This window comes from Stomoxys calcitrans, chromosome 1 (genome assembly GCF_963082655.1).
Source record: "Stomoxys calcitrans chromosome 1, idStoCalc2.1, whole genome shotgun sequence".
NCBI lineage: Eukaryota > Metazoa > Arthropoda > Insecta > Diptera > Muscidae > Stomoxys > Stomoxys calcitrans.
In genome coordinates, this window is record NC_081552.1 from 240,755,731 (window position 1) to 240,780,542 (window position 24,812).

The following is a 24,812-nucleotide window of genomic DNA, read 5'->3' on the forward strand; positions in this document are numbered from 1 at the left end:
TCAGACCGCTATCTAAATTCCAAGCAGACTCATAGCTCCGTTTTTCCTGTTCGAAGAAATGTTTCTAAATAAAAGTTAATTTTTTTTCTAAATGAATTTTTTTTATATTTTCTTAATATTATTTTTTTATATTATTTTTTTATATATTATTTTTTTATATATTATTTGTTTATATATTATTTTTTTATATATTATTTTTTTATATATTATTTTCTTTTTATATATATTATTTTTTTATATTATTTTTTAATACATTATTTTTTATGTTAGTTTTTTTTTATATATTATTTTTTTCATATATTATTTTTTTATATTATTTTTTTTATAATTTTTTTGTTAATTTTTAAAAATATTCAATAACTATTTTTGAAAAATTTTCATTGTGCTTTTCTGCTTGTTTGGCTCAATCTCATGTATTTCTTAAGAAAAAATTGTTTTTTTAGTAAAAAAAAAAAATTTCCGATATTTCAAAACTTTGTCATTGATCATCATCAGGGAAATATTTATAATAACCATTGATTTATTCACCAAGCCGTAAATTTGCTTTAATCATTCGTTATTTTTTAAACTTATGTTTGTTCATAATTTCTCATGAAATAGGTTTAAATATTTTTTATTAAAAATTTTGAAATCATGATTAGTAATTTTCGAAACAATAATTTATATAAATATTTTCCTTATATTAAAAAAAGTTTCAGATAAATGTATTTCTTTTATTTATAAAATATATATTATAAAATTAGCGCGGAACTAGAAAATTTTTACTATTTGTAAGAAAACCTCGTCGCTTTCTTATATTTCAAATTTTAGTTAAAAAATGTTCCAAAAGGTTTTACCCATAACTCCTTGAAAACAGAGATTTTACTTTAAATTTCATTTCTTAAAAACAGGTAAATTTCCCTTTGGCTAATACATTTTTATTCCCATTTTATTCCACTTACATCTCAAAGTAAAAATCAAATGCTTAAAAAATTGACTTTGTAATTTTAATTGAAGAAAATTTTAATATTTTTGTGTTAAAAAAAAATTGAATTTATTATAATTTAAAATAAAATAAAAATATTTACCTTAATAAACTTCAAGCGTCGAACAACAAAATTGTTGATTTTATTAGACCAGCTTTTACATTTCATGAGGAGGCCTTTTTTGGTATTTTTATCCCGAAAAAGGAGACTGTTGGGCAAATATTCCTCCTCCTCCTCCTCCTTGTCAGTGTTGATGTTGAAGTTGTTGTTATGGCTGATGCTTGCAATGATGGGTGGTTGTTGTAAAAACACAGACGAGAAGGCGTTGTAATTGTTAAAGGTGATGTTGTGCAGGATGGATGATGAATTTTAACCGTTGAGTTTAATCCACTTAAAAATGAATATGAGGGTAATCCTTTAAGGGCTCTCTCTTGTCGTTCTGTCTATGTTCACTCCCACAATATTTTTGTTTTTTGGGGGGTATGTTGATTTTTATTTCTTTTAGTTTTGGTGATTTATACAATTATCTTTATTGAGAACTTCTTCTTCACAAGAATCTCTCTTTTTTTCTGAATGCGTGTGTGTGTGTGTTTGATGCAGAAAAAAACGCAATACAACATACACAAATAATAAAACAAAAAAATCACATTAAAGGTTCCTTAACCTTTAGATGATTATTTGTATGGGTATTGTTTGAGGGGTATGTATTATGGCTTTCAAAAAATTAAATTCAAATATTTTTTGTTTTGTTTATAGGTGAACATTGTAGCACTTGTTTGGAAATGGCCATGGTCTTGTTCCAGAGAAAAGGCCTTACTGGTCTTAAAATTGTGAAACTTTTTCAAGCCTTTAAAACAAATTCAAGTTTTTTTTGATATATTTTCTAAATTTTATTTTCACGAAATTTGTGCGTTTGCTTTTAATATTGTGGGTGTTATTAATTTTATTTACTATTTTTTTTTATTATGTTGTGTTCACACACACTCTTGCTAAACGCAAAAGTATTTCATTTTTATTTTGTTTGCCTTTGATTTGTTTTATTTTCATCAAAGTACGATCTTGTGTGATTGTTGATTTGATTTTGTTGTGTACATTTTTTTATTATTGTTGTTTGGTTTCTTCAAATTGAATGCGATACGAAGGTAGATTTTTTTTTCTTTCAATTTCCTTAATTTTTGTTTTCCGTCGCAAACGTCCGAAACGCGCAAAGTTAAGTTTAAAAATGAGCAGATGAACGAGTGAACAAACGTTCAGAAGCGCGTTTAAAAATAAACTGTCATTTTCAAAATATTACAAATAAACAGCCACAGAAAAACGAATGGCAACGAAATGAGCGGCGCCCACTACAGTAAGCGAGTGGCATGAGTGAGCGAAACAGAAACCCAAAGGGAGAGGGAGAGCCTGCATCAACAAATAGAAATGAAGAAAACAAAACAGTAACATTAACCACCACAAAAGGCAAATGCAATGCATTGGGACATAGCCATATCGACCAGCACAGCAAATATCTCTCTGCTTACAGCATAACTGAAAATGAATCAATGGCCTTTGCCAAGAAAGAGCAAAATTCACTCGACCAGCTAAAGAGTAAGAGAGAGAGAGAGAGAGAGAAAGAGAGAGCCTTCATTTATGTCAATTCCATAGTGTTCCAATTTGTTCCACATTTCATTGGCCTGTATTGTGTGGCAGACAGAAGAAAAAGGGCGCGCAAAAAATTCACAAAAAATACTACGTTCGTTCGTTGATTTCTGGCTTCTTTGCTTTGCATCTCTTTCCCCTGACAAGACCAAACACCAAACCAAAAAAAAAACCGGAGCCTAGCAAACAACTCTTCGCTCGTCACAAGAATGTTGATGTTATGTTTTTGCCTTCTCCTAATTTCTCACCACTCCAGCTAGCTATAGAAAACAAGTGCCAGTGTTGTGTGTTGTTATTGTTGCCGATTTGATTTGGATTTGTTTTTGCCGCCTCTGCTTGATGTACCGTTATGTGTGTTTTTTTTCTGGTTCACTGTTTTTGCTTTCTGTTTGTTTTGTCAAAAGTTATTTTGATGGAATTTGCTGTTGGGAATGAGTGAGTCTTTCGAGTAAGAGTGCGTTTGCTGGTGTGTGTGTGTGTGTGTAGGGGGGGCGATAGCCAACAACGAGCAAGCCTCCCATTCAATTAAAAAATCATTGAACAAACGAGCAAACACCATGTGTGCGTGCGTATGTGGCGAGTTTGTTTGGCAAACATTTGATTGATAAACATTTGCACGAAATAAAAAAATAAAAACAAACAAAAATATTACAGGAGTCATAGGCCTCCAACTCTCCCTCGCTAGAAAAAAAAAGTGAGAGTACTACAAATTTCACAACACAGGGGCAAATGTAAAATTATAAACAAGAAACAAAAAAAACACACACACACTGACACACAAAATAGGCGCAATTTTTGTTTTTTTTTTCGTTTTTGGTTTGTCATTTCTAATTTGTTTACGATTGGCGCATATTTAGGTGGTGAATCTCAGTGAATATTTATAATTTAACGGGAATTCCAAGGAGACTTGAGAGCACTGTAAGCTTATTAATAAACCTATAAAAGAGGGGGGAAATACGGAATACATATGTAGATGACACAATGTAAAATCTAAAGCAATTGAATAAGTGATAAAGTGTAAGTAACCCCCTCTCTTTCTCTCCACAATGCAAAGCATCAAATATTCTTACAGCAGTGATTAATAGCCTGTGTTAATATTTTTTTTGCTGTTCAAGTGAGATTTTATTTGTATTTTTAACTCCAGCCCCCCACCCTTCACAGTGCATAAAATGAACAGACCTAACTAATCATGAAATAACAAACAAACAACATCATTGCCGACTCATCATCGATAACAACAAAACGGTGAGTAATCTTAAGTTTATCAGTAAAATTTTTTTTTGCAAAAATATTTTTATTCAAATTAACGAAAATAGCAAACAATTCATATATGAATAGTGGAAAAAAATTAGCAAATTTATTTTCTATGAAATTTGTTTAGCATTTGTTTTTTGGCATTCAGCTTGAACCATATTTTTGATTTTCTCTGAACTAGAAAGTAGATAAACAATAGGGAGTGCGCTCGATTAATCGATTATTCGTGGCTTCAAATGACACTTTTTCGGATAAACAAATAATCGAATAATTTAGGAGGGTTAATCGATAAATCGTTTGGATGTTGAGAAGCTTTCTTTCATATGAATTGTGTCATTTGTTCGATCATTTGGACCCTACTGGGGTAAAATTACATTCTATTGTGATGAGATTTTTTGCTTTAATTCAAAGAGGAAGAGCAAATAAACCGGATCCATATAGGTACCTATATCAGAAATATTTGTAGTTTAAGGTCTCTCAACATATATTTTCCATTTTGTTTTATTAGATATATAAATCGATAATTCGACAACCTTTTCGGTCTTGTTTGAATTTTTAAATACGATTTATCGAATACTCAAAAATTTCAAATTAATATACACCCTAGTAAATATTCAAGCATCCTCGTAGGTATACATCTAGAAAACAGTTTTTATACCCACCACCATAGGATGGGAATATATTAATTTAGTCATTCTGTTTGTAACACCTCGAAATTTTCGTCTAAGACCCCATAAAGTATATATATTCTTGATCGTCTTGACGCTCTGAGTCGATCTAGCCATGTCCGTTTGTCCGTCTGTCGAAATCACGATAGCAGTCGAAGTCGACAAGAAATTTTGCACAACTACTTAATATCGATGGAGATCGTTGGGGATTGTAAATGGGCCATATCGATTCAGATTTAGATATAGCTCCCATATAAATCGATCTCCCGATTTGATTTCTTGAGCCCCTGGAAGTCGCAATATTTGTCCGATTTGAAATTTTGTGTGTTGTATTGCGTTATGACTTTAAACATCTCTGCCTAGTACGGTCTAAATTGGTCTATAACTTGATATAGCTCCCACATACACCGATATCCCGATTTGACTTCTTGAGCCCTTACAAGCCGCAATTTTTATCCGATTTGGCTGAAATTGAGCATTTTTTTTTGTTTGTTATGACTTCCAACAACTGTGCCAAGTACGGTTCAAATTGGTCTATAACCCGATATAGCTTCCATATAAACCTATCTCCCGATTTGACTTCTTGAGCCCTTAATAGCCGCAATTTTTCTACGATTTGGCTGAAATTTTGCATTTAGTGTTCTGATATAACTTCCAACAACTGTGCCAAGTGCGGTCTAAATCGCTCTATAACCTGATATAGCTTCCATATAAACAAATCTCCCGATTTGACTTCTTGAGCCCTTACAAGCCGCAATATTTTTCCGATTTTGCGGAAATTTTGCATGTGGTGCTCCGTTATGACTTCCAACAACTCTGCCTAATACGGTCCAAATCAGTCTATAACCTGATATAGCTCCAATGTTTAATTTTGTAGAACAAAATATTGGTATTTTTGGTAGCTATATCCAAATATAGACCGATCTAAACCATATACGACACGGATGTCTAAAATCCTATTATGAGTCACTGTGTCAAATTTTAGCGAAATCGGATTATTAATGCAAGCCTTTAAATCGAGAGATCGGTCTATATGGCAGCTATATCCAAATTTGAACCGATCTGGTCCAAATTAAAGATGGATGTCGAAGAGCCTAACAAACCTCACTGCCCCAAATAATGGTGAAATCGGACAATGAATGCGCCTTTTATGGGTCCAAGACCTTAAATCGAGAGATCGTTCTATATGGCAGCTATATCCAACCGTGGACCGATCTGAGCCATAATGCAGAGAGATATCGAAGAGCCTAACTCAACTCACTGCCCTAAATTATGGCGAAATCGGATAATAAATGCGCTGGTAATGGGCCCAAGACCTTAAGTCGAGAGATCGGCCTATATGGGAGTAATATCCCAATCTGAAACGATCTGGGCCAAATTGATTTCTGTTTTTTTTTTAGGTTAGGTTGCAAAAAGTATGCGGATATTAATCTGAATTCTATACAATTAAAATTCAACGAAATTCAATGAAATTCCAAGTATCTTCCATTGCCGTTAAATGTATCATTCATTGTAAGTGGCCTAGATATTAATTCTTAGGATTTTAGTTTTAATGGCATAAAATAGCCTTATTGGTGTCATTGCAATACTAATTGTTCCAAAAATGCCTTTATGGAGAAATTTGTAAATTTCACAATAATTTCATTATAGGTATTTGTGAGAACAAAGCCCTCCCATGCAAAACGTAAATAAGCGGAAAATTCCAGGAAATTATGGGAAAATCACCCAGAATGGCCACTTGTAATATAAATATGGGATATTTACAAGTATTTGCTCTCAAAATGGGTCAATGGATTACAACGGAGTTGACGTTGTCATTGTTGTTGTTGTTGTTGTTCACATTCATGAATGAAATGAAAATGTGAAAGGGGTTTCAGCGGAAATAAAGTCAATAATAACAAACAATAAACAATAACAACTAAACAAATGGAAGCGAAAAACAAAAACAACAAAAAAATCAACAGTCACGCATAAATAAGAAGACTGAGCTGATAAAACAAAGTAGGCGCCGACTTTGGCGGTGACGCAGACATCGAGTATATATATACGCATACTGCCTATGTATGTAAGTGTATATGTACATGTCGGTATACTGTATGATTTGTTTCATCAATCTTATCATCGTCGCTATTCGGTGTATGAAGGCGGGCGCGTGCAATCCCCACCACCATCTAGACCTTTCAATGAGAAAGTCAGCCGGCGAGCACTCAGCGCTCACATGTTCCAGGCAAAGTTGTTGTAGTGCGATAAGAAGGAATTCCGAGAAATTCCCTGAAAGAAGTTGACATTCTTTTAACCCGTTGGGGGCCAAGCAGACACGAAACGTCAGCCCTCACCCCGGTGGGGGCAGGATGCATGTAGCGATGGTTGCCTAGGTGGGTGTTTGTCAGCAGTTAATAATATCTAATTATGTATTTATGGCATATGTTGTTGTTGTTGTTGTTGCTGCTGTTGCTGTTGCTGCTGGTGTTCTCAAGTTGTTTTTGTTTTCGTTGCTGTTGTTATTATTTATCAATTATGGCAATCATGGCAATGGCGATGGTGATGATGATTGTCGTGTTTTTTGTACGAAAGTACCCTGGTACGTCATACGGAAATGATTTTGAACAATTAGTAGTTTCGTGCTATTTGTTTTGTTGTTATTTTTTAATGTGGTTGTTGTTGTTATTGTTGTTCATTCGCATACAAACAAGTCAATTAAGAAAAAGTGTTGTTCAATTTTTTTTTTGATTTTTTTTGCAAAACTGCCTGTTATTCCACACACTGAAACAAAGTGTTTTATGCCAAAAAAAAATCAATGCTTCCAACCAATGACACAACAAAAATTGTTTAACAATTTTTAATTATAAATTAAATAAAAAAAAAATCCAAATCATATTTAATGGTCTGTCGACTATTTCAAGGAATATGATTTCAAATAGTCCGCACACAAAACCACCAAACATTGAAGGCCAGCCCATAATTGATTAATTACCGCGATTTATGTTGAAATTAAGCAATAAATAGAAAACAAAAAACAATTGGCATCACTGATTAACTGTGGTCAGATGTGGAGAGATAAGTACAGTAGTGGCGAGTATGGATTACACCTTGCGTATTGTAGGACGATATCATAAAGAGCAAATTGCAAAAAAAGACAAATTTCTGCTAAATTTTGCCAATTAAAATTTCTTTAAAAGCTAAATTTCAATGAAGTGATTCATTAGAAACCAAATGTTCATGAAATTTTTCCCAAATACAAAATTTCTGTGAAATTTTACAGAAACGTTACCTAAAGACAAAATTTCAGTGAAATTTAACCTAGAAGAGAAATTTTCAGTTAAATTTTTTCTAAAGCAAAAATCTCAGTGAAATTATACCCTTAATACTAAATATCAGTAAATTGTGCATTAAAGATACAATTATAGTAATATTTTCCCCCTGAAGACATATTTTTAGAAATAAATTCCTGTGAAGTTTTTGAAAGATAAAATTTCTGTTAAATATTTCTAAAGACAAAATTTCAGAGAACTTTCCAGTAAAGACAAAATTCCAGTAAAATTTCCACTAAAGAAAAAATTTCATTGAAATTCCCCAAAAAACTAAATTTCAGTGAAAATTTCCCTAAGACAAAATTTCAGTAAAATTCTACCTTGAGAAAAAATTTCAGTAAAATACTCCCTAAAGCCAACATTTCAGTGAAATTTTCCCTTAAGATAAAATTTTGGTGAAATTTTTTCCTAAAGACAAAATTTCAGGGAAATTTTTCCTAAAGACAATATTTGAGTGAAATTTTCCCTAAAGGCAATAATTTCAGTAAAATTTTTTACAAAGGCAAAATTTTATTGAAATTTTCCCTAAAGACAAAATTTCAGTGAAATTATCCCTAAAGACAAAATTTCAGTGAAATTTTCCCTAAAGCCAAAATTTCAATAAAATTTTTCATAAAAGCAAAATTTTAGTGAAATAGTCTCTAAAGTCAAAATTTCAGTGAAATTTTCCCTAAAGACATCATTTCAATGAAAATTTCTCTTAAAACAAAATTTCAGTGAAATATTCCCTAAAGCCAAAATTTCAGCAAAACTTTTCATAAAGACAAAATTTCAATGAAATTTTTATAAAAACATTATTTCTGTAAAATTTTCACTAGATAAAAAATTTCAGTTAAATTTGAGTGAAATAATCCCTAAAGCCAAAATTTCAGCAAAATTTTTCATAAAGACCAAATTTCAATGAAATTTTTTATAAAAACATAATTTCTGTAAAATTTTCACTAGATAAAAAATTTCAGTGAAATAATCCCTAAAGCCAAAATTTCAGCAAAATTTTTCATAAAGACAAAATTTCAATGAAATTTTTTATAAAAACATAATTTCTGTAAAATTTTCACTAGATAAAAAATTAAATTTTTCATAAAGACAAAATTTCAATGAAATTTTATATTTTTTTTCATAATTTTTCATAAAGACAAAATTTCAATGAAATTTTATATAAAAACATAATTTCTGTAAAATTTTCACTAGATAAAAAATTTCAGTGAATTTATCCCTAAAGATAAAAATGCAGTGAAATTTGCCCTACAAAGACAAATTTTAGTGAAATTTTCCCTCAAAACAAAATTGCAATGAAATTTTCCCTCAAGACCAAATTTCAGTGCAATTTTCCCTAAAGACAAAACTTCAGTGAAATATTCCCTAAAAGGCAAAATATTCCCTAAAAGCAAAAATTCAGTGACGTTGTCCCTTAAAGCAAAATTTCCGTAGAATGTTCCCCAAAGGCAAAATTTCCGTGAAATTTTCCGTAAAGACAAAATTTCAGTGAAAAATTTCCCAAAGAAATTTCCAGTGAAATTTTCCTTACAAAAATTTTTAGCGAAATTTTGCCGAAAAAATTTCATTGAAATATTCCTTCAAGAATTTTTTTCCCAAAGAAATTTTTGGTGCAATTCTTTCCAAAGACAAAAATTCAGTGAAAATTTCCGTAAAGACAAAATTGCAGTGAAATTTTCCATGAAGATAAAATTTCAGTGAATTTTTCCTAATCCTAAAGACGAATTTGCAATAAAAATAAATTTCAGTGAAATTTTCCCCGCACAAAAAAAAATTTTCCAAAGGACGAAATTTTCGTGAAATGCCAATTAAAACGAAATTTCAGTGAAATTTTTCCTCTGAAGCTGTCATATAGGTCGATCTAGGGTCTTGACTTCTTGAGCCTCTAAAGGGCGCACGACTTGTTTTGTCATGACTTCCAACAACTGTACCAAGCATGGTTCCAATCAGTTCATAACCTGATATAGCTGTCATATAAACCGATCTGGGGTCTTGATTACTTGAGCCTCTAAAAGGGCGCAATTCCTATCCGATTTGGCTGATATTTTGCACGACTTGTTTCGTTATGACTTCAAATAACTGAACCAAGTATGGTTCCAATCAGTTTATAACCTGATATAGCTATCATATAAACCGATCTGGGGTCTTGACTTCTTGAGCCTCTAGAGGGCACAATACCTATCCGATTTGGCTGAAAATTAGCATGAGGTGTTTTGTTATGACTTCCAACAACTGTATCAAGTATGGTTCCAACCTGATATAGCTGACTTTTTGAGCCACTAGAAGACGCAATTCTTATCCGATTTGGCTGAAATTTTGCATGAGGTGTTTCGTTATGACTTTCAGCAACTGTGCAAAGTATGGTTCAAATCGATCCATAACCTGATATAGCACCCATATAAACCGACCTGGAATCTTGACTTATTGAGCCTTTATAGGGTGAAATTATTATCTGATTCGGGTGAAATTATGTACAACGGCTTCTCCCTTCAACATACATGTCAAATATGGTCTGAATCGGCCTATAACCTAATAAAGCTCACCTATAAAACGATCTCCCTATGTAACTTTTTGAGCCCCTAAAGGGCGAAATCCTTATTCGATTTGGCTGAAATTTTACACAATGACTTCTACTGTGGTGTCCAACATTCATTCCATTATGGGCCGAATAGGACCATAACTTGATGTAACCCCCAATAGCATATCAATTCTTTTCTTTTATCCTTTCCTTTCCTCTGTTTGCCTTAAAAAAGTTGCCGGGAAAAGAACTCGACAAATGCGATCCATGGTGGAGGGTATATAAGATTCGGCATGGCCGAACTTAGCACTCTTTCACTTGTTAGTACTTTAAGTCCACAGCAAGCCGATAACTGGCTTAGATGCATCGCCATAGGGCCCAACAAGTTTCCAAAATTTTGATAAATAATTTTTTATAAAATTTTTTCTCGAATCACCCAAACACCCAACTTCCTGTAAAAATGTTTAAAGAGAATTCTTTATTGAGTCTTTGGCTGGCTTGTTTTATTTTGCACCTACCGCTGACCCCCTATGAGGTCATCGTGATAGAGTCACAGAGTCTAGTTCGTTTGGTTTCATTCAAGCGGGCTCTTAAAAGAAATCGACAAATTGGTCATGCGGCAAATTTAACCCCCAAGAATGCTAATCATGCAGATTCGATTACACCAAAATCTATGACAATATCCAAAAATACGATGTTTTGTTTTTGTTGTTGTTTTATCTTGTTTTTTGTTGTTATTGTTGTTGTTCTTCTTTCGTTACTTTGTTGCTTTATGTGTTTTTGTTTTTTTTTTTTATAATAATTTGACAACAGGTAAAGTGAGTACTAATGAGGATTGCCTCACTCACCGCTCTCTCTCCTCTCTCCGGCTGGCCAACTATTAACCCCAAAAACCAGGCAACAGTTGACAATGACAATTTATCAAATGTGCCAATACCGCTGAAAAAAAAAAGAGTCTAGCAAACATAGATGAAATTTTAACTCGTTTTTCTCTAAATCCCATGTCGCTTGAGTTGGCTGTTCGTTGACTGATGCCGATGATGGCAGTTGACTCGCTTTGATTTTCTAGCAAAAAGGCGAAAAAATGCACATAATTTGGTATGTGTGATGTGATTGCTGTTGTTGTTGTTGCTGGCTCTTTGTATTGATCATTTAGTATTTGAAAGCCAATATTATTGTTTAATAGTTCATTAATATTTATATATGCGCTTGTGTTTCCAAACAATTTTTCAGAAACCTTTTCTTCTTTTGATTAAGGCAAAAGGGTGTTGACGCTGGGAGAGATTGGAGTTTTTGAAGGAATGAAATTTTTCAAGGCCAAATTTAATTGAAATTTTCTCAAAAGACAAAATTTTCAGCAAATTTACTGCAAAGATAAAGCTTTGCAAGACCTTTAGCTTGAGTTAAAATAAATATTTGAACTATTATACCCTCCACCATAGGATGGGGGTATACTAATTTCGTCATTCTGTTTGTAACACCTCGAAATATGCGTCTGAGACCCCATAAAGTCTGTCCGTGCGTCCGTCTGTCCGTCCGTCTGTCTGTTTGTCGAAAGCACGCTTACTTAAAGCTAGGTGCTTGAAATTTGGCACAAATACTTTTCATTAGTGTAGGTCGGCTGGGATTGTAAATGGGCCAAATCGGTCTATGTTTTGATATAGCTGCCATATAAACCGATCTTGGGTCTTGACTTCTTGAGCCTCTAGAGGGCGCAATTTCTATCCGATTTGACTGAAATTTTGCACGTAGTGTTTTGGTATCACTTCCAATAACTGTGTTGAGTATGATTCAAATCGGTTAATGATCTTGGATCTTGACTTCTTGAGCCAATAGAGCGCGCAATTCTCATCCGATTTGGCTGAAATTTCCCATGAGGTATTTTGTTACAACTGGTACAACTGTGCAAAGTATGGCACAAATCGGTACATAAACTGATATAGCTGCCATATAGACCGATCTGGGATCTTGACTTCTTGAGCCTCTAGAGGGCGCAGTTCTCATCGGATGTGGAAGAAACTTTGTACAACGTCTTCTCTCATGACCTTCAACGTACGTGTCTAATATGGTCGGAATCGTTCAATAGCTTGATGCAGCTCCCATATAAACCTATCTCCCGATTTTGCTTCTTGAGCCCCTACAAGGCGCAATTCTTATCCGAATGAACTGACACAATGACTTCTACAATGTTCAGCATTCATTTATGGTCCGAATCGGACTATACCTTGGTATAGCTCCAATAGCATAACAGTTCTTCAATTCAATATTCTTTGTTTGCCTAAAAAGAGATACCGCGCATAGAACTCGACAAATGCGATCCATGGTGGAGGGTAAATAAGATTCAACCCGGCCGAACTTAGCACACTCTTGTTTTATTTTGTAATTATTTTTCTTTTATTATACCCACCACCGTAGGATATTGGGTATATTCATTTAGTCATTCCGTTTGCAACACATCGAAATATCAATTTCCGACCCTACAAAGTATATATATTTCGGATCGTCCTAAAATTCTAAGACGATTTAACGATGTCCGTGTGACTGTCCGTCCGTATGTTGTAATCACTCTAGAGCCTTCAAAAATTGAGATATTGAGCTGAAATTTGTCACAGATTCGTCTTTTTGATGCACGCTGGTTAAGTTCTTGAACGGGCCAAATCGGACCATATTTGCATATAGCTGCTATATAGACCGATTTTCCGATAAAGGGTCCGAAGCCTATAAAAGCTTTATTTTTCATCCGATTTCGTTGAAATTTGAAGCAGTGAGTAGTTCAAGGCTTCCCGATATTTGACCGAAATATGGTTGAGATCGGACTATATTTGGGTATAGCTGCTATATAGACCGATCTGCCGACAAGGGTCTGAAGCCCATAAAAGCTTTATTTTTTAACCGATTTCGCTGAAATTTTAAACAGAGGGTTATCTAAAGCCTCCTTATATCTGACCTAAATACGGATAATATCGTACTATATTTAGATATAGCAGCCATATGGACCGATCTCCTGATAAAGGGTCTGGAGCCAATAAAAGCTTTATTTTTTAACCGATTTCGCTGAACTTTAAAACAGAGGGTTATCTTAAGCCTCTTGACATCTGATCTGAATATGGATCAAATCGGACTATATCAAGGTTTAGCTGCCATATAGACCGATCTCCAGATAAAGGGTCTGTAGCCCATAAAAGCTTTATATTTTAACCGATTTCGCTGAAACTTGAAACAGGGGGTTATCTTAAGCCTCCTAATATAGAACATAAATTAGGTTCAGATCGGACTACAGTTAGATATAGCTGCCATATAGACCGATCTCACGATTAAGGGTCTGAAGCCCATAAAAGCTCTATTTATTACCTGATTTCGCTGAAATTTTAAACAGTGGGTAGTCTTAGTTCTCCCGACATCCGTCCCAAATATGGATCGGATCGGACTATATTTAGGTATAGCTGCCATATAGACCGATCTCCCGATTAAGGGTGTGCAGCTAATGAAAGGTTATTATTTTTTTATATTTTATTTTATTTTATATTATTTTATTTTATTTTTTTATTTTATTTTATTTTATTTTATTTTATTTTTATTTTATTTTATTTTATTTTATTTTATTTTATTTTTTTTTATTTTATTTTATTTTATTTTATTTCATTTCATTTCATTTCATTTCATTTTATTTTATTTTATTTTATTTTATTTTATTTTATTTTATTTTATTTTATTTTATTTTATTTTATTTTATTTTATTTTCTTTTATTTGTATTTTATTTTATTTTATTTTATTTCATTTTATTTTATTTTATTTTATTTTATTTTATTTTATTTTATTTTATTTTATTTTATTTTATTTTATTTTATTTTATTTTGTTTTATTTTATTTTATTTTATTTTATTTTATTTTATTTTATTTTATTTTATTTTATTTTATTTTATTTTATTTTATTTTATTTTATTTTATTTTATTTTATTTCATTTTATATTATTTTATTTTTTTTTTATTTTATTTTATTTTATTTTATTTTATTTTATTTTATTTTATTTTATTTTATTTTATTTTATTTTATTTTATTTTATTTTATTTTATTTTATTTTATTTTATTTTATTTTATTTTATTTTATTTTATTTTATTTTATTTTATTTTATTTTATTTTATTTTATTTTATTTTATTTTATTTTATTTTATTTTATTTTATTTTATTTTATTTTATTTTATTTTATTTTATTTTATTTTATTTTATTTTATTTTATTTTATTTTATTTTATTTTATTTTATTTTATTTTATTTTATTTTATTTTATTTATTTTATTTTATTTTATTTTATTTTATTTTATTTTATTTTATTTTATTTTATTTTATTTTTATTTACTTTTATTTTATTTTATTTTATTTTATTTTATTTTATTTTATTTTATTTTATTTTATTTTATTTTATTTTATTTTATTTTATTTTATTTTATTTTATTTTATTTTATTTTATTTTATTTTATTTTATTTTATTTTGTTTTATTTTATTTTATTTTATTTTATTTTATTTTATTTTATTTTTATGTATTGAAAATCTATCACCCCTATTTAGTGGAGCCTTTTTACAACTAGTTTTTAATACGCATATGATGATTTAAAATTAATATTAATAATGTATGGTTGGTTGGATAGCTGGATGGCTGGCTGGCTGGCTGGCTGGCTGGTTTGTCGCAAGTCTTTGTTTCTTTTTCATCTTCAAAGACCAGAGGAGACATATTGGAGCCTCCGCTTGGTTAGGCTGGCAATGACTGAAGCTCCTATCAAGACTGGGTATATGAGACAAACGCCATTTTGCCCTTGTTGCTGTTTGCTGTTGTTGTTGTTGTTGCTTGTGTGAATTTTAAAAATACAAAGACAAATATTTTGCCATACGAGGGGGAGGGGATTTTTTCGAATGCCAATTTAAAATTGACATTTACATATGAATGAATCAAAATAAAGTTTGTCTTTTGTTAATGACAAATCCATGAAATCCAACGGACGACAAAACAAATGATTTATAAATGTTTGTCTCTTCATTTATTAAAACGAAGTGATTTGTCAGAAATCCAATGGCTAAATGTCCATGGGGTAATAAAACTATTTTTTTTTTTTTTGTTATTTTTAGGAAGCTTGGCTGAGAATGTCATCTTCGGCGCGTCAGACGAACACTTCGCAGCCACCATTAAATTCTTATCAAACGTTTGATATGAGGAATTCGATTGTGCATAACTTTCGAAGATGAAATCAAAGCTTTGCAAATGGCAAAAAATCAAAACCTAACAACTAATTTCGAATTCAGCAACATTTTTTTTTAAGAATTTCCCCCCCATAAAAATACAGCAATCACTTAAAAAATTAATTTTAATGATTTCGCCAAAACAAAGATTTGCACATACATACACACAAAATATGTTGGAGAATTTAGCTCAAATATGTTCAAAGATAAAGGCAAAGTTGAAAATTATGGCTAAGATATGGTGTCTCTGAATCTCTGCAACTTTCTATGAAACTAAAATCAAAGAAAATGAAATTTGTATAAGCCAAAGTGGAATTAGGTATGAACATACTTAACAAACATAAAATTTTTTTGGATTATTTAGAAAATTACTTTGTGTAAAATATTCGACTTGGTAAGGTTGAATGGGGGGTTTCACTCGTAGTCTGTTTTGGCCTTTTGTGATAACCCAGTCAGAGTTGGGGCAGTTTAGGCGAAAAAAGGTGGAAACTCCAAGTCACAGATAAAGAGAAAAGAAGGTAGTGGATACAGTTGGAACAACCCCGTATATCAAAAGATCCCCGGAAAAGAATGGACTTGCTTCTACCCTCGTGTCTTATAGTGGCAGTAGTTTATAACCAGATTAACGCCATATATCCATAGATCACCGAGAGAGATTGGGCCTGCAACTTCTGGCGACCGATCATTTAGTATTAAGTGTGTCATTAAGAAAATTTCATTAATTTATGTCCTTAGAGAAAGGTCGTCTCATCCTAGCCGTCCCAAATTTCAGCCAAATCGGAAAGTTAATGTGGCTTTTATGGACCCAAAACTTTAAATCGAGGGATCGGTCTATATGGTAGCTATATCCAAATGTGCACCGATCTGGGCCAAATTGACGAAGGATGTTAAAGGGCCTAACACAACTCACTCCCCCAAATTTCAGCCAAATCGGATAATAAATGTGGCTTTTGTGGGCCTAAGACCCTAAATCGGAGGATCGGTCTATATGGCAGCTATATACAAATGTGCACCGATCTGGGTCAAATTAACGAAGGATGCCGAAGGGCCCAACACAACTCACTGTCCCAAATTTCAGCCAAATCGGATAATAAATGTGGCTTTTATGGGTCTTAGACCCTAAATCGGCGGGTCGGTCTATATGGCAGCTATATCCAAATCTGGACCGATTTGAGCCAAATTGTCGAAGGATGTCGAAGGGCCTAACACAACTCACTGTCCCAAATTTCAGCCAAATCGGATAATTAATGTGGCTTTTGTGGGCCTAAGACCCTAAATCGGAAGATCGGTCTATATGGCAGCTATATCCAAATCTGAACCGATCTGGGCCAAATTAATGAAGGATGCCGAAGGGCCTAACACAACTCACTGTTCCAAATTTCAGCAAAATCGGATAATAAATGTGGCTTTTATGGGCCTTAGACCCTAAATCGGTGGATCGGTCTATATGGGGGCTATATCAAGATATAGTCCGATATAGCCCATCTTCGAACTTAACCTGCTTATGGACAAAAAAAAAAGAATCTGTGCAAAGTTTCAGCTCAATATCTCTATTTTTGAAGACTGTAGCGTGATTTCAACAGACAGACGGACAGAAGGACGGACATGTCCTTCCGTCCGTCCTTCCGTCCGTCCTTCCGTCCGTCCTTCCGTCCGTCCTTCCGTCCGTCCTTCCGTCCGTCCTTCCGTCCGTCCTTCCGTCCGTCCTTCCGTCCGTCCTTCCGTCCGTCCTTCCGTCCGTCCTTCCGTCCGTCCTTCCGTCCGTCCTTCCGTCCGTCCTTCCGTCCGTCCTTCCGTCCGTCCTTCCGTCCGTCCTTCCGTCCGTCCTTCCGTCCGTCCTTCCGTCCGTCCTTCCGTCCGTCCTTCCGTCCGTCCTTCCGTCCGTCCTTCCGTCCGTCCTTCCGTCCGTCCTTCCGTCCGTCCTTCCGTCCGTCCTTCCGTCCGTCCTTCCGTCCGTCCTTCCGTCCGTCCTTCCGTCCGTCCTTCCGTCCGTCCTTCCGTCCGTCCTTCCGTCCGTCCTTCCGTCCGTCCTTCCGTCCGTCCTTCCGTCCGTCCTTCCGTCCGTCCTTCCGTCCGTCCTTCCGTCCGTCCTTCCGTCCGTCCTTCCGTCCGTCCTTCCGTCCGTCCTTCCGTCCGTCCTTCCGTCCGTCCTTCCGTCCGTCCTTCCGTCCGTCCTTCCGTCCGTCCTTCCGTCCGTCCTTCCGTCCGTCCTTCCGTCCGTCCTTCCGTCCGTCCTTCCGTCCGTCCTTCCGTCCGTCCTTCCGTCCGTCCTTCCGTCCGTCCTTCCGTCCGTCCTTCCGTCCGTCCTTCCGTCCGTCCTTCCGTCCGTCCTTCCGTCCGTCCTTCCGTCCGTCCTTCCGTCCGTCCTTCCGTCCGTCCTTGCGTCCGTCCTTGCGTCCGTCCTTCCGTCCGTCCTTCCGTCCGTCCTTCCGTCCTTCCGTCCGTCCTTCCGTCCGTCCTTCCGTCCGTCCTTCCGTCCGTCCTTCCGTCCGTCCTTCCGTCCGTCCTTCCGTCCGTCCTTCCGTCCGTCCTTCCGTCCGTCCTTCCGTCCGTCCTTCCGTCCGTCCTTCCGTCCGTCCTTCCGTCCGTCCTTCCGTCCGTCCTTGCGTCCGTCCTTCCGTCCGTCCTTCCGTCCGTCCTTCCGTCCGTCCTTCCGTCCGTCCTTCCGTCCGTCCTTCCGTCCGTCCTTCCGTCCGTCCTTCCGTCCGTCCTTCCGTCCGTCCTTCCGTCCGTCCTTCCGTCCGTCCTTCCGTCCGTCCTTCCGTCCGTCCTTCCGTCCGTCCTTCCGTCCGTCCTTCCGTCCGTCCTTCCGTCCGTCCGTTCTTGCGTCCGTCCGTTCTTGCGTCCGTCCGTCCGTTCTTGCGTCCGTCCGTCCGTTCTTGCGTCCGTCCGTCCTTCCGTCTGTCCGTCCTTCCGTCCGTCCGTCCTTCCTTCCGTCCGTCCGTCCGTCCTTCCGTCCGTCCGTCCTTCCGTCTTTCGAAATCACGATAGAGGTCGAACGCATAAAGCTATGCTTTTTATATTTTATATTTTTATATTTTGATATAGCTGCCATATTAACCGATCTTGGATCTTGATTTCTTGACCCACTAGAGGGCGCAATTCTTATACGATTTAGCTGAAATTTTGCATGGCGCGTTTCGTTGCGACTCCCAACAACTGTGCTAAATATGGTTTAAATCTGTCCATAACCTGTTATAGCTGCCATATAAACCGATCTGGGATTTTGACTTCTTGAGCCTCTAGAGGGCGCTATTATTATCCGTTTTGGCTGAAATTTTGTACAACGGCTCTCTTCATTGGCGGTTAAAGTTTAATTATTTCTTGCCCTTTAAGTTCAAAATTTAGCTTATTCTTAGTACGTTTCACGATTTTTTTTAAGTAAAATTTTACTAAAATTAAGAAAATTAAATTTTGTACAACGGCTCTCTTCAAAGAAATTTGCGGTTAAAGTTTAATTATTTGTTGCCCTTTAAGTTCAAAATTTTGATTATTCTTAGTACGTTTCATGAAATTTTTTAAGTAAAATTTTACTAAAATTAAGAAAATTTAATTTTGTTGCAGTAAAAAGTGAAACTTTTCGCCAAAAAATTGCCTTTCTATAAATTAAAAAAAATTAAAAGATTATGTTGTTAATCTCCTAAAATCATTTGTAAATGTTTTTTTTTTTTTTTTTTTTTTTGGTAATTATTATTGCAAATGTACCACAAATGGCTTTAATTTGAGTTCAGTTTCATAATTAAGTCATTAATGGGGGGGGGGGGGGGGGGGGGGGGACAAGCACTAGCAGATAAAACAAAATCAAAGTGGCAAAATGCGATTTAATGCTAAATTAACAAAAAACGATGACAAAAATTACCCTTAAAAAAGTATTTAACTAAGCATCAGGTGTAATTAAATAAATTAATGTTGTTTTTTGTGTTATTGTCTGTTTTGTGTTTTTTTTGCAGTAGCTGCTTTGCTGGCGTATTAAATTTAATAAATTGTTGGCAAAAAAAAACACCATAAACAAGAATATTAAAAAATAATTAATAAGACTTTAAAGGGGTCATTAGCAGTGTGATAATGATACCAAACAAATCAAATCAAGGATTTAACCTCAATTTATGTTCATTAAAGATGCAAGTCAATTTTTAAACACATGTAAATTTATCACAAGGGACTTTGATTGATCGAAGTTTGTAGCAAAAATTGTTTTTGTTTTTTTTTTTTTGTGGAGATATAAAAAACAAAAAACAACCAAATCAAAAAAAAATAGAGATAACATCAGAAACATGAGACGATCATTTTCGAAGAAAAAACAGTCGATAATTTCAATAGCAATATTTTATGAATTGAGTTGGGAAAACACATTTTGAGAGAGCGGGTGAAAGCGACTCTATTACACCCTAAACCTAAATTCAAAATAATTTTATACTAACTATTAGGATTTGTGGAACTATATTTGAAGATGCATTCATTTTTAAATTCTATTTTAAGTAAAGCAATTACTTAGCTTAAGGATGTTTAACCTTAAAAAGATTGGTCAAACAATGCCCTTGCAGTGGCTCTTGCGGTGAAAATCTGGCGATATACATATATGAGAGCTATATCTAAATCTGAACCGATTTCTGTGAAATTCACCAGGAATGTTGAGAGTCATAGGAAAATCCTTCCGGCCAAATTTCGAGAGAATCTGAGAACAAATGAGCAATTTATTGCAATATTTTTTAAAATCGGACGAACATATATATGGGAGCTATATCTAAATCTGAACCGATTTGGAGCAAACTTCTCAGATACTGTGGCAGTCGTCAAGGAAAGCGTTGTACAGAATTTTGGCAAGATTGGTCAATAAATGTGCTTGCAGTGGCTCTAGGAGAGAAAATCGGGCGATATATTTATATATGAGAGCTATATGTAAATCTGAACCGATTTCCATGAAATTAACCAGTAATGTTGAGAGCCAAGAGAAACTCCCTCCTGCCAAATTTCGAGAAAATCGGTTTACAAAAGACAATTTTATTGCAATATTACAGAAAATCGGACGAACATACATATGGTAGCTATATCTAAATCTGAACCGATTTTGACCAAACTCTATGTATATTGTGGCAGTCGTCGAGGAAAGCGTTGTGCAAAATCTTGGCAAGATTGGTCAATAAATGTCCTTGCAGTGGCTCTAGGAGTGAAAATCGGACGATATATATATATATATAAGAGCTATATCTAAATCCGAACCGATTTCTATGAAATTCACCAGCAATGTGAAGAGTCGTAAATAAATCTTTCCTGCCAAATTTCGAGAGAATCGGTTTACACAAGACCATTTTATTGCATTATTACTGCAAATCGGACGAACATATATATGGGAGCTATATCTAAATCTGAACCGATTTCCAGCAAACTTTTCAAATATTGTGGTAGTCGTTAAGGAAAGCGTTGTGCTAAATTTTGGCAGGATTGGTCAATAAATGCGCTTGCAGTGGCTCTAGGAGCGAAAATCGGGCGACATATATATATGAGAGCTATATCTAAATCTGAACCGATTTCCGTGAAATTCACCAATAATATTGGGAGTCAAGAAAAAATCCCTCCTGCCAAATTTCGAGAGAATCGGTTAACAAATGACCATTTTATTGCATTATTACTGAAAATCGTACGAACATATATATGGGAGCTATATCTAAATCTAAACCGATTTCCAGCACACTTCCCAGATATTGTGGTAGTCGTCAAGGAAAGCGTTGTGCAAAAATTTGCCAAGATTGTTTAATAAATGCGCTTGCAGTGGCTCTAGGAGTGAAAATCGGGCGACATATATATATGAGAGCTATATCTAAATCTGAACCGATTTCCGTGAAATTCGCCAATAATATTGGGAGTCAAGAGAAAATCCCTCCTGCCAAATTTCGAGAGAATCGGTTAACAAATGACCATTTTATTGCATTATTACTGAAAATCGTACGAACATATATATGGGAGCTATATCTAAATCTAAACCGATTTCCAGCACACTTCCCAGATATTGTGGTAGTCGTCAAGGAAAGCGTTGTGCAAAAATTTGCCAAGATTGTTTAATAAATGCGCTTGCAGTGGCTCTAGGAGTGAAAATCGGGCGACATATATATATGAGAGCTATATCTAAATCTGAACCGATTTCCGTGAAATTCGCCAATAATATTGGGAGTCAAGAGAAAATCCCTCCTGCCAAATTTCGAGAGAATCGGTTAACAAATGACCATTTTATTGCATTATTACTGAAAATCGGACGAACATATATATGGGAGCTATATCTAAATCTAAACCGATTTCCAGCAAACTTCTCAGATATTGTGGTAGTCGTCAAGGAAAGCGTTGTGCAAAAATTTGCCAAGATTGTTTAATAAATGCGCTTGCAGTGGCTCTAGGAGTGAAAATCGGGCGACATATATATATATGAGAGCTAGATCTAAATCTGAACCGATTTCCGTGAAATTCACCAATAATATTGGGAGTCAAGAGAAAATCCCTCCTGCCAAATTTCGAGAGAATCGGTTAACAAATGACCATTTTATTGCATTATTACCGAAAATCGGACGAACAAATATATGGAAGCTATATCCAGATTTGAACCGATTTTTTCCAATTTCAATAGGCTTTGTTTCTAGGCCGAAAAACATGCCTGCACCAAATTTGAAGACGATCAGATGAAAACTGCGACCTGTACTTTGTACACAAATTAACAGGGACAGACAGACAGACAGACAGACGGACAGACAGACAGACAGACGGACGGACGAACAGACGGACGGACAGACAGATGGACAGACAGACGGACGGACAGACAGACGGACGGACAGGCAGATGGACAGACAGACGGACGGACAGACAAACGGGCGGACAGACAGATGGACAGACTGACGGACGGACAGACAGACGGACGGACAGACAGACAGACGGACAGGCAGATGGATAGACTGACGGACGGACAGACAGATGGACAGACAGACGGACAGACAGACGGACGGACAGACACAAGGACAGACAGAGAGACAGAAAGACAGACGGACGGACGGACAGACAGATGGACGGACAGACGGACGGACAGACAGATGGACAGACAGACGGACAGACAGGCGGACGGACAGACGGACGGACAGACAGACAGACGGACAGACAGACAGATGGAGCTACATCAGGTTAAAGAAGCCTAAGTTTTCATCCGATTTGCCTGCAATTTAACACAAGCACTTCCGTTCTTACTTCCAACATCAGTGCCGAGTATGATTTGAGTCGGTCAATAAACTGGAATTCCCCCCCCATATAAACCTATTCCCGGATTAAAGTTCTTGAGCCTATAGAAACCACCGTTTTCACCCGATTTGGCTGAAATTTGGCAGTAGGACTTTATATTCTTGATCGTCATGTCATTTCAAGTAGATCTAGCCATGTCTTTTGTCTGTCCGTCCGTCCGTCCGTCTGTCTGTTGAAAGCATGCAAACTTTCGAAGGAGTAAAGCTACCCGCTTGAAATTTTGCACAAATACTTCTTATTAGTGTAGGTCGGTTAGGATTGTAAATGGGCCATATCGGCCAATGTTTTGACATAGCTATCATATAAACAGATCTGGGGACTTGACTTCTTGAGCTTCCAGATGGCGCAATTCTTATCCGACTTGAATGAATTGTTGCACCAAGTATTTTGTCATGATATACAACATTTGTGCCAAGTATGGTTCAAATCGGTACATAACCTGATATAGCTGCCATATAAACCGATCATGGGTCTTGACTTATTGAGCCTGTAGAGGTCGCAATTATTATCCGATTTGCCTGAAATTTGTACGACGGATCCTCTCATGACCATCGACATACGTGTTAATTATGGTCTGAATCGGTCTTTAGCCTGATACAGCTCCCACATAAATTGATCTCTCTATTTTACTTCTTGAGCTCCCAAAGGGCGCAATTCTTATTCGAATTGGCTGACATTTTACACATCATATAATTTAATTGTGGTCCAAGTCCGATATCTTGATATCGCTCTAATAGCAGAGAAAATCTTTTCTTATATCCTTTTTTGCCTAAGAAGAGATGCAGGGAAAATAACTCGACAAATGCGATCCATGGTGTTTTTTTTCTCCTCTATACGACGTTCCTAATAAAACCATGAACGCATAATACCCTACACCTCGGTAGTTAGGTATCACGTAATTTTCGCCATGTCATTAAAATTGTCATTGGCCAATTTTTATGCTTAAATTGAAGGCTAAAATTGAGTTTCTAAACTCTATTTCGATTTTGTAAACTCAATGTTTAATTTTTGTGTGTTTTTTTTTTCTTTGCTTTTGTTTTGCATATCGAATAGAAGTATTCAAGTTCTTGTGATTGATTATAAATTTGGCACGATCAAGTGATTAATCACTTCAATGCACTTCACTTCACATAACGTCACAATGGCGAGGCTGTTTTGTTCAAGCGCCATTTAATTCAATATTAATAACAAATGATGATGATGATGATGATGATGATGACGATTGTGGTGATGACGATGATAATGCCTTGAACCTCAAGTGTTTTTTTCTACACATGCAGTGATAAAATAAGGCAAGCATTTTAAAAATAATTATGAAATGCATTTTTATGGGAAATACGAGATGGCTTGTTTTTGTTTTATTTTTGGCATTGTTGTTGTTTCTTTTTTCTTCTAAAATAGCTGAAAAACCAGAAACCTATAAACAAAACAATTGTGATTAATAGAAAAAAAGTACAAAAACCCGCATGTTCACACATGTTCACGAATACAAATAAACGCGCTAGAAATCTAGCATTGGCATTACTCATACGCTACCAAGTACACTTGAACGCAATACAGAATCATGTGTGTGTGTGTGTGTGTGAGTGAGTGAGTGAGTAATTTTCAATACAAACATTGAAACAAATTGAGCGCGTTAAAATGTAAACAACAACTATGAATGGCTTACAAGTCTAATCGAATCCTGTAAAGCTTTTGTAAATTGATAAAAAAATTTAAATAATTTTGGATGCTTGGATGCACTGGATGATAAAGTTTTTCAGTTTTCAGAGTATTATAGACGATTAAAAACTTGCAATTGAGAGGGATTTTTAGCCTATAATAATAACAGATGGCTTTAATTTTTTGTTTTTACTCTTGGATGTTAAATATTGGCAATTTCAGGCCAATTTGGATAAACATAATGCATACGAGGTCTTGTTCTGGGGGAAAACGGGCTTTTTAAAAGTCG

The 24,812-nt window shown here is 35.1% G+C and overlaps 1 protein-coding gene across 2 annotated transcripts in view; it reads right to left on the bottom strand.

Moving 5' to 3' along the window:
* Positions 1 to 24,812, bottom strand: part of LOC106094275 (3-phosphoinositide-dependent protein kinase 1) — a 105,291-nt gene that overhangs the window by 74,109 nt on the left and 6,370 nt on the right. The window contains exon 1 of one of the 2 annotated variants that reach the window (XM_013261478.2): positions 1,068 to 2,611. The exons of the other annotated variant lie outside the window; for it this stretch is intronic. Coding sequence (XP_013116932.1) covers positions 1,068 to 1,133 — 66 coding nt within the window. The 5' untranslated portion in view covers positions 1,134 to 2,611. Of the gene's footprint in view, positions 1 to 1,067; positions 2,612 to 24,812 lie in introns of those variants that run through there. 2 annotated transcript variants of the gene reach the window in all.